Consider the following 12,887-nt stretch of genomic DNA (forward strand, 5'->3'; position numbering starts at 1 on the left):
CCACAGGGGAAAGGCATCAAAGCCTAGGGGACGCCGGGAGCCGGGGAAACGGGAGGCCGCGGTGCCCGGAGGCGGCGGCCCGGCGCGGCAGTGCCCCGGCCGGGGAAGGGGGCGTGAGGGGAGCCCAGCGGGAGGCCTCCGGGAGGTTAACGCAGCCGGCCAGCTGCGAGGGCTACCTGCCCGCCCCCGAGGGCTCTCCGCCCCGCCGGCGGTCCGCTGCAGGGCGGGCCGTGCAGGCAGGGCAGGGCAGGGCAGGGCAGGGCAGGCAGGCCGCCCTCCCCTCCTTGCCTGCCTGCCTCCCTCCCTCCGGCAGCGCGGGCGGAGGCGCGCTGCGGGCCGCAGTCCCCGGCGGGAGGTTGTCATGGTTTCCCGGGTCACATGTGTGCGAGGTTCCCCCGGCGCGGGGGGAGGAGGCGGCGGGGGCGGGGAGGCTTCAGTCACGGACGGGGCCGCCGCCGCCGCGCCGAGTGTGGGGCGAAGCGGAGCGAGACGGTGCAGCCGCCGTCGCCGAGGCTGCCAGCGAGCCGCTGCCCCGCGCGGATCCGCCCCCCGCCCGCTCCCACCTGCGCCGCCGCCGCCCGCCCCTTTCCCGTTGCCCACGGGCGATCCGCCGGGCGCGCCTCGTCCCCGGGCTGCGGACCCCCGGCCCCGGCCGCCGCCCGCGGGCTCTCTCCCCTCCTCCTCCTCCTCCTTCTCCTCCTCTCCCCTTCCCCTCTCCCTCCCCCTTCCCAGCCAGGCTGCGCCCCCCCCGGCATCCCCGGCATGAGCATCTCCATCCCGGCGGGGCTGACGGAGCTGCTGCAGGGCTTCACGGTGGAGGTGCTGCGGAGCCAGCCCGGGGACCTGCTGGAGTTCGCCTTCCAGTACTTCGGGCGCCTCAAGGAGGAGGCGGCGGCGGCCAAGGCAGCGGCAGAGAAGGAGGCGAGCGGCCGCAAGGCGGGTACCCCCGCGCCCGGCCATGACAGGGGCAGCCAGCCGCCGCGCCGGGCCCCCCCCGACGCCCGCGGGGTCAACTTCGCCGAGGAGCCCATGCAGACCGACTCCGAGAGCGGCGAGGACGAGGAGCGGTTCCCGGGTAAGGGCCCCCCACCTCGCCCGGCCCTGGGGGGAAGGAGCGAGCCGGCCGGGAAGGGTGGGGGCGGCTCCCTCCGCTGCCCGCGCTCAGGTGGGCAGCTTGTGAGGGGAGGCGAGGGGAGGGGGCTCCCGCTTCAGCGGCCTCACGGGTGTGTGAGGGGCGGCCCCCGGGCAGCGGGGGGCGGGGGGCGCGGGCCGCGCTCAGGCCCCGATCCCAGCCCCAGTGGTCGTGGGTCGTGCGGGGGTGACTGCGGGGCTGGTGAGCGGCGGGGAGCCGGGGACGTGAGGAGCACGTTGGCCTCGGTGACTGGAGCGTGAATGGGAAGAGGCGGCCCCCGCGGTTGCTCCGTGGGCAGCTCCCCCGCTTGCGTTGACGCCAAACAACGGAGCCCACGGGAGCTTTCCCGTCTCCCGCTGCAAACTTTAACCTCCCGGGCTTTTCCCTTTTGTTCAGCGGTGCTGGATGTTGGGCACGCAGGTATCGCCAAAGTCTGCAGCTGTATTGCTTATAGCATATAGGCCTGTAATATTCCTAACAGAAGATCTATACATTTCCTTTTTATAAGAGCACAAGAGAGCAAATCTATATTTTGTAATTAGTCCAGTGGTATGTCTGCCTTAGAAAACGCCTCTCATGGGCATGTTACTGTATTTATGCACTTGATTAAGCATTTTACACAGATAGATGTGTTTCAAAAAGTAGAGCACGATTTAAAACATAATTTCCTCTTGAAAGCCAGGGTGAAATTTTCTGCATGGTAGAAGGGCCTATGGAGCAAGCGTAACCGTGAAGACAGCAAAGAACATATGCAGTATCTTTGTGTTTGAGGGTAACACCTATCTGCACGCAGCTAATGATACCTTATCTTTGTGTGGCTGAGAGGCTTTATTTAGAGACGATGTCAATCCATTAGCTGGTCTGATTTATGTGGTGAGTAGTAGCTGTCTCTGAAGGGTGTGTAGCATGTCATCTTTCTGTCGTGAGCAGGCTAACCGAAGGGTCAGTCAGTACGGTTAGATGCTGAGAGGTCAGTCAGTAAGGTTAGATGGAGAAGAGAAAGCGTTCAAGCATCTTCATCATTAGCTAATTTTTTTGAGAACAGCTTGAAATGGAAGTATATCTCATCAGATCATTGAAGCATTCATCTCTCCGGGTCATGCTGGAGGTAGATTTACTTAGCAGAGTCCAGAAGCTAGCTGTTGGCTAGCTGAGTATCAGTGCAGTTTTTAAAATAATGTCTTATGTGAATTTTATCAGGAAAAAAATGTAGATGTTCAAGAACTAGGTAAGTTTTCTAAATGCTTTATGTTACACGGTAAGACAGTCGCCATTCTTTTCATCTGTTCTTTGCAGCTATACCACGTGTATTTAATGAGAATTTGAATCTGTCAATCAGGTTCTGCAGATTTATGTGGTAATTTTGAACTCTCAACGCTGATTATGTGAGATTAGTAAAAATCTGGAAATTTGCTGTCTTAAACTGAAATGGTGATAATGTGGAAGAACAAAATTATTATCTTAATTCAGTAACCCTAAACGTGGTTTTCAAACATGAATTATTACAACACTAAGCAGACTTATTGGTGAATGGAGAACTGGAATGTTGTATGGAGGGAAGCGCAGAAATGTAGCTTGACTTATTAGCATGTATGTGTTACATATGGAAAACTTTACAGGGTGTTTTAAGAAGCTTTCTAAGCTTTTCTGAGTACCTGTAATCAAGATTCTCTTGATATTCTTTTTGTCGTGATTGTGAAGAAGAAAAGCCATTATTGTCAATATTCTCATTAAGGGACATGCTAGAATGACTTGGTTCACCTAACTGATTTACACATTTGACAAAAACTCTTTAAAATATCACATTTTAAAGCCTAATATATTTTGAAAGTTTAATTGTATTATGGCTTGTAATTTCTGTCAGTTGGAATAATTAATAATTAAAAGTAACAAAAATGAAAATACTTGTGAAACCATGTGGAAGGTGAATAATAAGTAAGTTATAGTAAATTATTACTAATGGTGTGCTTGTGTATGTGTGCATTGTGCAGGAGTGTGTATTTTAAATTCAAATTTTACGTCTGCCCTGAATATGTATTCTTTTAAGGTAACATAACAGTGCATCCACTCAGCCTTTTGTTAATAACTGGAGGCATAAAGGCTTGTATTAAAATCATTGTTTAATGGGTTTAAATACCAATTTAAAAGCATATTTCTTTTGTGCTTTTGCTTTCTGTTTCTGTAAGTAGCAATTCTTGAACTTAAGTTGGGGGAAATTTTTTTTTTCTTTTCATTTTTTTCTTTTGCCTTTATGAATACTCAAACTGCTTCTGTATAGTTAATTTGTCCTGTTTGTATACTGCTTTCATACAGGACAGGAAAACAAATTGGAGAAGTTTATAAGCAAATGTAAAATAAAAACCTCTGGGAAGGAGCTCAGACCTGGTGGTGGTATCTTTTCTTTGTTAAAGCAGTACACTTGAAATGTCAAGCTGACAATATTCCTTAATTAATTAAAATAGGACGTTGTTGAGAGCTGTTTGTAAATGCTAGTGTCTCCAGCCCCCCCACCCCCCGCTCCCCAGTACATGTTTCTAAATACCTACAAGCACTGCAGTTGAACTCTTTGTGGGTATTAGTTTTGTCCTTGAAATGCATTTTGGAAGGTACATCAGCATTATCCTGTTTCAGAAATGATAAGCTGAGGCATAAGCTGTGTTTAAAAGAAAAAAAGAAAAAAACCTATACTCAGGATTAAGAGTCATATGTGAACCATGAATTAAACTCTGTTCAGGTCCTCTGCTGTGTCCATTACATGAGGTGCAGAAATCAAATAAAGCAGTTACCTTGTCTGGAGGGAGAACTTTGTCGTATTGGTGTCGTAGTTCTGAATTGGCACCTGGAGTTAAGGTGACCTCTGTAATGACATTCTTTAGGTTCAGAGCATTTAGATTATCCCCTTCTGAACACATTGTTTAATTTGGGAATGATTTTTAGGTCTTCTAGTTGGTGTGTTGTTTGGGTTTTTTTTTAATATATTAAGTTGTCCTGCATGGGTGTATTAGTGTTAATCAGTGACCAGAACTAATTCCTACTAATACCAATTACTAAATTGAATAGGACATATACATAAAAATGAGCCCCTTTTTAGAAAATTCTTCTACCTTTTTGCAGGTTTGAAGTGCATATTAAAATTTATTATACTGTGTCTGCAAAATTTGAAAATGCTCATTAAGTTATTTGTTCTTTTACAAATGACTATACTTTTCTCTTTACCACTTACATGTCAATGTGTAATTTACTTTCATGGGTAATAACCCATATCATTTGTAACAGCTGTTTTTAAATATTTGCCATAGCTAAAAATTCATATTTCACCTAGCCTTAATATGAATTAGTAGAGATGTTTTTAGAGGTAACATTGGTGTTCTTTAAACTCAAAAAATGCAATGCTGTATGTACCATTTGGCATCATGTAGCCTCCGTTTACTTTGTTTTTCTTTTATTTTACTTTGGTTTGGTTTGTTTTGGTGTTTTTTCTCAGATAGTGATGTATTTTAACAGGAAAATACTACAGCTGTCCCTCTCCTCCCCCGTGTGCTTCTGTTGGTGTGTTGGTTGCTTTGAGTTCCTCCCTTGAGAACCTGAGCTAGAAAATGCAAGTATGTATCTCAGCTTTACCCACTGGTTATGCTCAAATAATATGAGATCACTGCTACATATTCTAGCTTACAATATCAATGTTAAAGGCATGTCTTTATTTTAGTTCCTTTATTCAGTCTGAGTTGTTTTACGTACATACTGTTCAAATAAATTTGGAAATAATAGGTAAACTGTAGAAACCAGAGCACCGGAGAAAACTTTGCACACAGCCCCATCCATGCCAGCTTTGTGATGATAAAAGGTACTTCATCAGTTCTGTTAACCTTACTTACAGTTTTCTTCCTGAAATGAAACAAAACCAGAAAGCACTGAACAGTTCGTAACCTTTCTGCAGATCTGTCATGCGATGATAACGGGTAGGTTAGAACAGTGGAAGGGGTCAGTAAGAGCAAGGGGACAATATGAAAATATGTATACGTTGTAGTAGTGTTGTAGTAATCACTTTCTATCCCAAAGGGAATCCAATACGCAGCATTAGTATCAAGGCTTGTTGAAGACTTAGGCCGCAAGCTGTGAACTTTCACCCAGCTCCACTGACAGTACACTGAACTTTTACTTGGCTACATGAAGGAAGGCCCCAAAACCAGTGCAAACCAGAAAGATAAGGAAGCTTCAACCTTAGCAGAAGTTACAACCTTAGAGGTAAGAGAAGAATTGGCCCACCTAGAGACAATGAAAGGGCACAGTGAAGAACGGGAAGACCCCAGACCCTAATACTGCTACTGGTCTGAACTGTCTCCTGAGGGGAGGGGAACTTAAACTGTAAGGGTATCATTGCCCAGGGATTTCTTTGTTCTGGGTCCCTCTCCAGAGGCACCCAGCTCGAGCTGTTTTCACCGCTGTATCAATCAATAAATTTGTCTGGTGTACGTCATATCGGAGACTCTGCTTTGGGAAACCTAGGGTCGAGCCAGAGGGGAGAGAAAGCGCCTGAGAGCGAGTGTGTGTGTGAGTGAGGAGTCGAAAAGGGGCACCCATCGGCTCAGTGGAGCTGCCTGCTGCAGAGGGACTCTGGTCCTAGCAGTTAAAGTCTCAGGTGGTGTGTGTGCGACTCCCTGAATGGTGTGTGAATGCTCAGGCAGTGGCTTCTCCTTTAACAGTAGGATATCATTAAATCAGAGACCATATAGAAAAACATGTGAATTTCTTAAAAAAGTGTATATATTCAAATTAAAATCTGGGTTATGATTGGTGGTGGCTGAAAGCATTGCTGTCTGATGCGTGCTTAGCCAACTTCAGGAATGAAGTTTTAGTAATTTCTACACTCACTCATCTGAAATATAAAAATAAATAAAGCATTATTTGTACGGTTATAAGGACAAACCTAATCAGACCCAGGCAGAAGCAGCCTTACTGTGGATGCAATTTAGAGAAGTTTCCAGTTAAAAGCGAGTCCCTTGAGAGCATGTGAGCATGGCATTGTTGGTGCACTCCTTGGCGTAGTTTTGGGCTATACCTCCTTGCACTTTTCTATGTCCGATGTGGTTCAGAGCATAGTGTGTGTAGGAGACCATTCGGGACAGGCATTTGGGATGCAGACAGCTTCTTGAGGGAAAGGAATTTTAGCCGGGTGGATAGGTGCCTTGCTGGTTCAGTGGGTCTTGGTGGTCAGGGAATGGCCACTGGCTGCTCTTATCTGGTAGTATATGCAGTCACAAAAACATAAAGCTTTCAATCCTTGCTGTAAATCTTCAGAATAATAGAGTTTTTTGAAATAATGGTTTCTGGTATTTTTGACAGGAGTAAACTAAAATATTTTCTTTCTGCTAACAGTTATTTTAGAAAGCAAACCTGAGCAAGTTGGCAGTTTAGTCTTTTTTTTTCTTTCTTTTTTTTTTTTTTTAAATCCCTTAAACTGACCCAGGCATTTTATTCAGGTTGGGAGAATTGCAGTCCAAAACCTTAGTCTGACAAAATGATAAGCAACTAGAAATGTGTGTGAACTTGTAATGGGTAGCATTTAGTAGTCTTTGTAGTAAGGAGTATGGTTGCCTCTCAGATGTGCATATATTTGTGATTGTAGATGAAGAGCATACTTTTGCTCTAACCACTTTTTTTTTTTTAAAGGATGTTTGTATTAAGAATTTAGTTGAAATGATAGCAGCCTCCACTCAACAGTATTTATGTATCCCTGCTCAAAACGAAAGCATGCATGAGTGAAGGTGTCTCTGCTGGCTATTATTTTGTTAAAGTTTGTGTCTGTGCATTTGAGAGAAGCAGGAGAAAATTCCAAAGACGTAAGGACAGAAAAGTAGTAGAACTATACTAAAAACATTTTAATTTATCTCCAGCTTCTTTTTCTCTAAAGAAACAACTTGAAACTGATTTTGGCTGACTGTTCAGCTCAGAAAAAAGAGAACAGCATTAATTCAGGAAGTATAGGAAGACATAAAATTTTGCTGGCATGAGTTTGTAATGATTGCATTATGAATGATAAGGTATAAACAGCGTCAGTACTAACATTTGCACACCACCACTGTTTGTTGCATGTATCATGTCTGTTTTAAGGGAAAACTGGCTTCCTCAAGAATGCTCTAGGAGTTTTGTGTCACTTGCTGACTTTGGTTCAGTTTCCCAAAGAAACCTTTCTTTTTTTTTTTTGCTTGTGTTTACTCCTGTTTATGCATTTACATGAATGTAAACAATTACTTTTTTTTTTTTAGTGAACAGAATAAAGATATATCTGTGGACACTGAGAAAGTGTCTGTTTTTAGGATGTACTCCTGTTTAAGTTATAAAAACCAACGTAATGGCCTAGCGTTTGTAACCTGCACAGAGGTGCTTCATGCATTTGTCAGTAAGTTAAGCTTGGTTTAATATATATCTCTCATATATATCAGGGTTTATCCCCAATCTGTTATGCAGAAGTATTGCATTCTGTTCTGTAGTTCTGTCCAGTGAGAACCCTCAGTCTGAGGGAAATCTACCTTAAATAGTCAATTCTCTGCAGACTCATTGGCCTTAGCTGCTCCTGTAAATCTGGAACATATGGTTTGGAAATCGGACATTTAGGTCACAAGGTACAGATTAATCAAGGTACAGGCCGTTGCCCCACTTCTGGTTTTCCAGTATCAAAGATGACCTCTAAATTGGGAAATTTCATTTGTCAGGACAGTGATGAAAGAAGCAAGAAGGCAAGGTGCAAGGCAGGACATAGAGGCAAAAAAGGAGTCAGTATGTGGTAAGGAAAATGCAAAGGTAAAAGCAAGAGGAAGGAGGAGGGACAGAACTGAAGTAAGGGGAGGAAGATAAAAGAATAGAGAGCACATGTGAGAGAGAGCGTATTAAATTCTCTGCTCTTATTTTCTCTGCCCAGATATAACCCTGCTCTCATGTATACATCCCAAATTTATGTCCTTAATTTTCTATTGAAATTCTGTTTGGCTTATAAATATATTTCAGAAGAGCATAAATGCAAACTTAAACTAAAATTAGTGGTCAGTGCATTGTATAAATGTGAACTTGGTCATTTGATGCTAAGAGATCTTTTAAATATTTTGACATGGTCATCTGTCATATTACCATATCTGGATACTCATAACACTTATATTCTAATGAGCATGTATTCTAATGAAAGTTTCAACTCGAGTTTTTCATGGAGAATCCAGATTGTTCTCAACCATTTTCTGTTTTAAAAAAAATAAGTAGCAGTCATCGTCAAGAAAGTCAATAGGCATGTGGGTACAGCTGCAGTCTCATAGAGAGTTAAGATGGTTTTGGTGCTGATGAAAAAATGAAATATTGAATAGTACATAACAGACACTTTGTGAAATGTCGCTTTCTTTAGTGCTTAATAAAAATCACAGTGGTTGTTTCACCAACTGTTATTTTAATGGGAATGCTTTAAAGTCATGCTGTAGAAAAACTATTCCTACTTGAGGTCTGAGCTCTTCTTTTGAGTTTCAAGTCAGTGTAATTATGGAGAAATTCTGTGCTTTTAAAAGGTGAGTGATTTTTAAAAAGTGAATGAAGGAGGGAGAAGGCTTTGAGAAAGAGTAATTTAAAATGGCTCAGTATTCTCTGTTGCTGGAATAGGTCTTGATGTACATGAATTAGAAGAAAAAAGTGATCTTACTAGGGATGATATATTTATCATATGGACTTTTTTATATTGTAAGTTGTTATATGGATGTGGGTGCATAAAAGATGAAGTCCATGTATGCATGAGTTACTACGTGCTAGGTAAATCTGTTAAAATAAGTATGCACATATATAGGTAGATATTACCATAAACATCAATTATGGTATTGTTTGAAAGCAGTCTTATAAGAATTCTAAAGGAACTACGTACTTATTTTTTTCCTTTTCTTTGGGACATTGAGTGATGACACAGATAACTAGGTAGCTTTATCTGGAGGTTTTATACTGAAAACCCTTATCATTTCAGGGAACCTTTTCAGGCTAATCCTTTCACTTGCTGGCTAGGAATGATAACCTGTTTACTTCATGGAACTGAACAGGATGTTCTTACTGTGAATTTTGATCATGACAAGTAATTAGAAACTTAGGTTTTTCTTTAATCTTTTTCTTTATAGAATATGTTTTTGTTCTGTAGATCAATTTTCAGTCATAGTCCTAAACAATATGTTGTGGAAGAGGGTGAAGTTTGGCTTTGAGTGTCTTTTGTTTTCTCTTTATTTTTTACTTTTCTAATTGACTGGTGTTATTACGTTTTTCCGTAAAGAAAGGCTTCATGTTTGTCAATTCTATTTTTCATTTAAAAATTCCAAGATCTCTACTTCAAGTTTTTGTGCATTTGGTGATAAAAATAGCGGAAGTACTCACACAGAATTTCTATTTGCAGTCTCTAGGCAGGTTAGTACATGAATCGAGATTTAAACGATACAGCAGGTAACCTAGAAGACATACAGTTTTGGGGCTGCATCAAAAAGATGATGTTAATCAAATGTCCAGTGCCTCATTCAGCATTTTAAATGGTACTATGTCACACAAAAAAGTATGAGATCTGAAATGAAGGGGGATGTAGGCAGGCAAGCATGTCTAAAGTGCATGGGAGCAAAATGCAGGTTGTAGGCACAAGGTATCCACAGAGTGAACTGAACAACAGCCATATGGCAGTTTGCCATCCTTTCCATAAAAGGCATCCTTTTAGCATTGCTGCTCAGAAAAGTAATTTACAGACCACAGATAAAATGAGGAAATGATAAGGAATGAAACAATACAAAAAAATCCAAATTTTAATTTAGTCTGCCTTGTACTGTAACGCTCTGGATCATGGAAGGTAGAGTGGTAAAAAACATACTGTAACAACAGAAAGTGTTTTCTGCTTGTATGTTTGCCTCTTAAATTGCTCTGCTTAATGATATTAATATTAAGAAAAATCATTAGAGCAAGAATTTGAAGCTGAGAGCTTGCACAGGTAAAAGCTGATAATGAGAATAGCTTTCTTACATATACCATTCCAGTTATTTGACTAAAGTGGTTTTTGTAAAGCTGGGCTAAAAGGGCCAATTAGTAAATATTATGAAGACCTCCTTAATGGAGGGACTAGAAAATTGCTGTATAAAATAGATTTTGAAAGGAGGAGAAGTAACGTGATCTTTCCTGCTTAGACTTGTTCCAGATACCATCCTGCTTGTATAAAGGTCTTTGTAACAGCATCAACCCCTTCTGAATCTCTGTGATGCAGATGTAAAACGTGTTTTTATAAATAGTGATAGTCTCTTTGTAGTATAACTTTTTAGCAGACATGTCTATTGTAAAACATACCAGACAGGAAGAAAATAAATCCTTGCCCAACACTGGAAAGAAAACATTCCTTGCAAAGCCTCAGTATAGACTATAAATAAAAGATGTACAGAATCCTCAGTGTTGGGATGGATACAAGCTGTAACCAAGTGTAAACATTCAGACTTGCTAGCCTGAGAGCACAGGCTGAAAGGTTTAGTGTGTTTTCCCATTCTGATTTTAATGATAGATTTGTAATGGTAGTGTGAAAAATAAAATCCACTGCCGTGCATTATAAGGCATTTGTAACTGTTCCAGGGTATGGATTAACTTGAACTCAAGCTGTCCGTGACAGCATTGTTGTGGTCTTTTTTTGGATGACCCCACAAGTGAGTATATATTGTTGCTGCACTGATCTGGCCCTTCTAATTTGTTTCCTATTACTTTCACCACTGAACTTGTTCCCTTTTAAATCCTCTCTCTGAAGCTGTAACACTTCTTTTCGTTGATGTTTAAGAAACTCCATCGTTAGGCCAGTAATTGCCTTTGGTAAAAAGTACAGACTAATGTCACAAGTCCTTGAAATAGGTGTTGATCAAGAAATTTTTAAAGTTTTGCAAACCTCTACAAGCTGGTAAGTATGTTTAAACACTCTTCCTGGATTAACAATGGTTAAGAGCTTTAATGACAAAAACTTTGTCTAATGGAGAGCTGGGATTGTCCTGAGATTTCTTGTTCTCTTCCAAAACAATGTTTGTGATACTCATCACACTTACAGTCAGAAACAATTAAGATGTGTACTATAGATGTATGTTAAAATTTTCTTAAGGCTTTAAACACAATCTTTTCTACCATTCTAATAAAACCATTTTTTCATCATGAATGAGTTTTGAAAAATGTAGATTCTCAATAACAGACACTATTAAACATTAGAGGGACAGATAATTTTTTTTTTTTTTCAGTTATGCCTAATTTCTGTTGAAATTAAGGAGTTAGGATCCAGGTACTTTTATAGTTCTGCTTCTTCATGAGTCTCTTTAGTACTACACCCAGTCATCATTTTATCTTTAGTTCTCGTTTTTCTCCCCCCCCCACCCCGGTTTTAGTGCATAGTGTTTTCTCTTCCCAGCCATTTCGTTCAATACCTCTGAGTAACACTCAGGCATCTTTCTCTAAAAGTCATCTTTTAGCTGATAATTTATCTGTCTCTCTTGGTTTTTAATAGGTACTCAAGACATGAGAAACTCTGATCTAGCTTTCACCACTACATTATTTAAGCATTTGTGAGGTGATTTAAATATAGAGTTAACAGCCTTCCTTCCTTCCTGTTGCCTCAACCTACAGGAAATATTATTTAATGGCTAATGCACATATAAAAAATTGGTCTGAAAGTAGATAGATGGTTATTTATTCTTAGATACCACTAACTTCAATTCGTTGTAAAAATTTATCTGCAGTATCTATCTGCACATCCCCCTTGCTAGTCTGTCAGTTTTGTCCTTCTACTGGAATGTAGCTGCTGCTGGCAGTTGAGGTGGGAGTAGATGTAGACTCATTTCCATTATCCACCTTGCAAAAAGAATTTGTTCTTCTGGTTTTGCTTTCTTAGGAACGTTTATAAAATGGAGCCGCTGTTTTAAGTGGGCTCTAGTTTGCTATCTATCGAGAATATATTGTTGGCCTGTCTGTAGTTATTTCAGGTTATGGCCTCAAAAAATTGAAAAAAGAGAAACAATTTCATGCTTTCTCTAAGTCCGTCCTTCAAATCATTGCATTTGGCACAGATGCAGGCTTTGGGATGTATAAGGAGATTGGGAAGTCTTGGGATCTTGGGAAGTCTCAGTCAAAGAACAGTTTGAACTTGTAAGAGAAAGGTGTATTTTCCATGCAAACATTTGTCCATGCAGGCATTTGTCCTCTTCTCTGTTTTTTTGGGGAGTTTTGGGAGTGTGGCACAGCCTCTAGAGTAAAGTTCCTTAACGTGAACTTCTGTAAATACTGCTAGAAAGACCTGACTTTATGCTACTGCCAAAATTGGATGCCATTGATCCGTTTCCACCAAAGAGAGGGTTTTCCTGGGGAGGTTATATGGAGCATAAGAGTAAAGCGATGAGTTGCAACCTACTTTTTCAGTCTCAGCTATCTTTTTTTGCTAGAAGATCTTTCTCATGCACTGGATTAAAAAAAAAAAACAACAAACAAACAGTAGTAAGAGACAGTAAAAGACAGTAACAGCATTTCTGTTTTTCACCTTTTGTTGCTGTTAAGAGTGTATCAAGTGTTTTGTTTTCCTTCTTTTGCTTTTTTCAATATGCAAAATTAGGAAGATTGCTTGACCTGCTATTTATACAGAAGCTCAATCAGTGGCTAACATCCATTTCCCTTGTTTTGAGATAAAGGCTTATTTGCAGTTCTGCTTGACAGTAATGGAAGATAAATCACAGAAATGTGTGCGATCACACTG

General features: G+C 41.4%; 1 protein-coding gene across 1 annotated transcript in view; it reads left to right on the forward strand.

The window, feature by feature from the left end:
* Positions 1 to 474: 474 nt before the first annotated feature.
* Positions 475 to 12,887, forward strand: part of PRKAR2B (protein kinase cAMP-dependent type II regulatory subunit beta) — a 90,271-nt gene continuing 77,858 nt past the window's right edge. Inside the window, exon 1 of the mRNA XM_072867425.1 lies at positions 475 to 1,075. Coding sequence (XP_072723526.1) covers positions 763 to 1,075 — 313 coding nt within the window. The 5' untranslated portion in view covers positions 475 to 762. The remainder of the gene's footprint in view (positions 1,076 to 12,887) is intronic.

Source organism: Ciconia boyciana, chromosome 1 (assembly GCF_034638445.1).
Source record: "Ciconia boyciana chromosome 1, ASM3463844v1, whole genome shotgun sequence".
Taxonomy (NCBI): Eukaryota; Metazoa; Chordata; class Aves; order Ciconiiformes; family Ciconiidae; genus Ciconia; species Ciconia boyciana.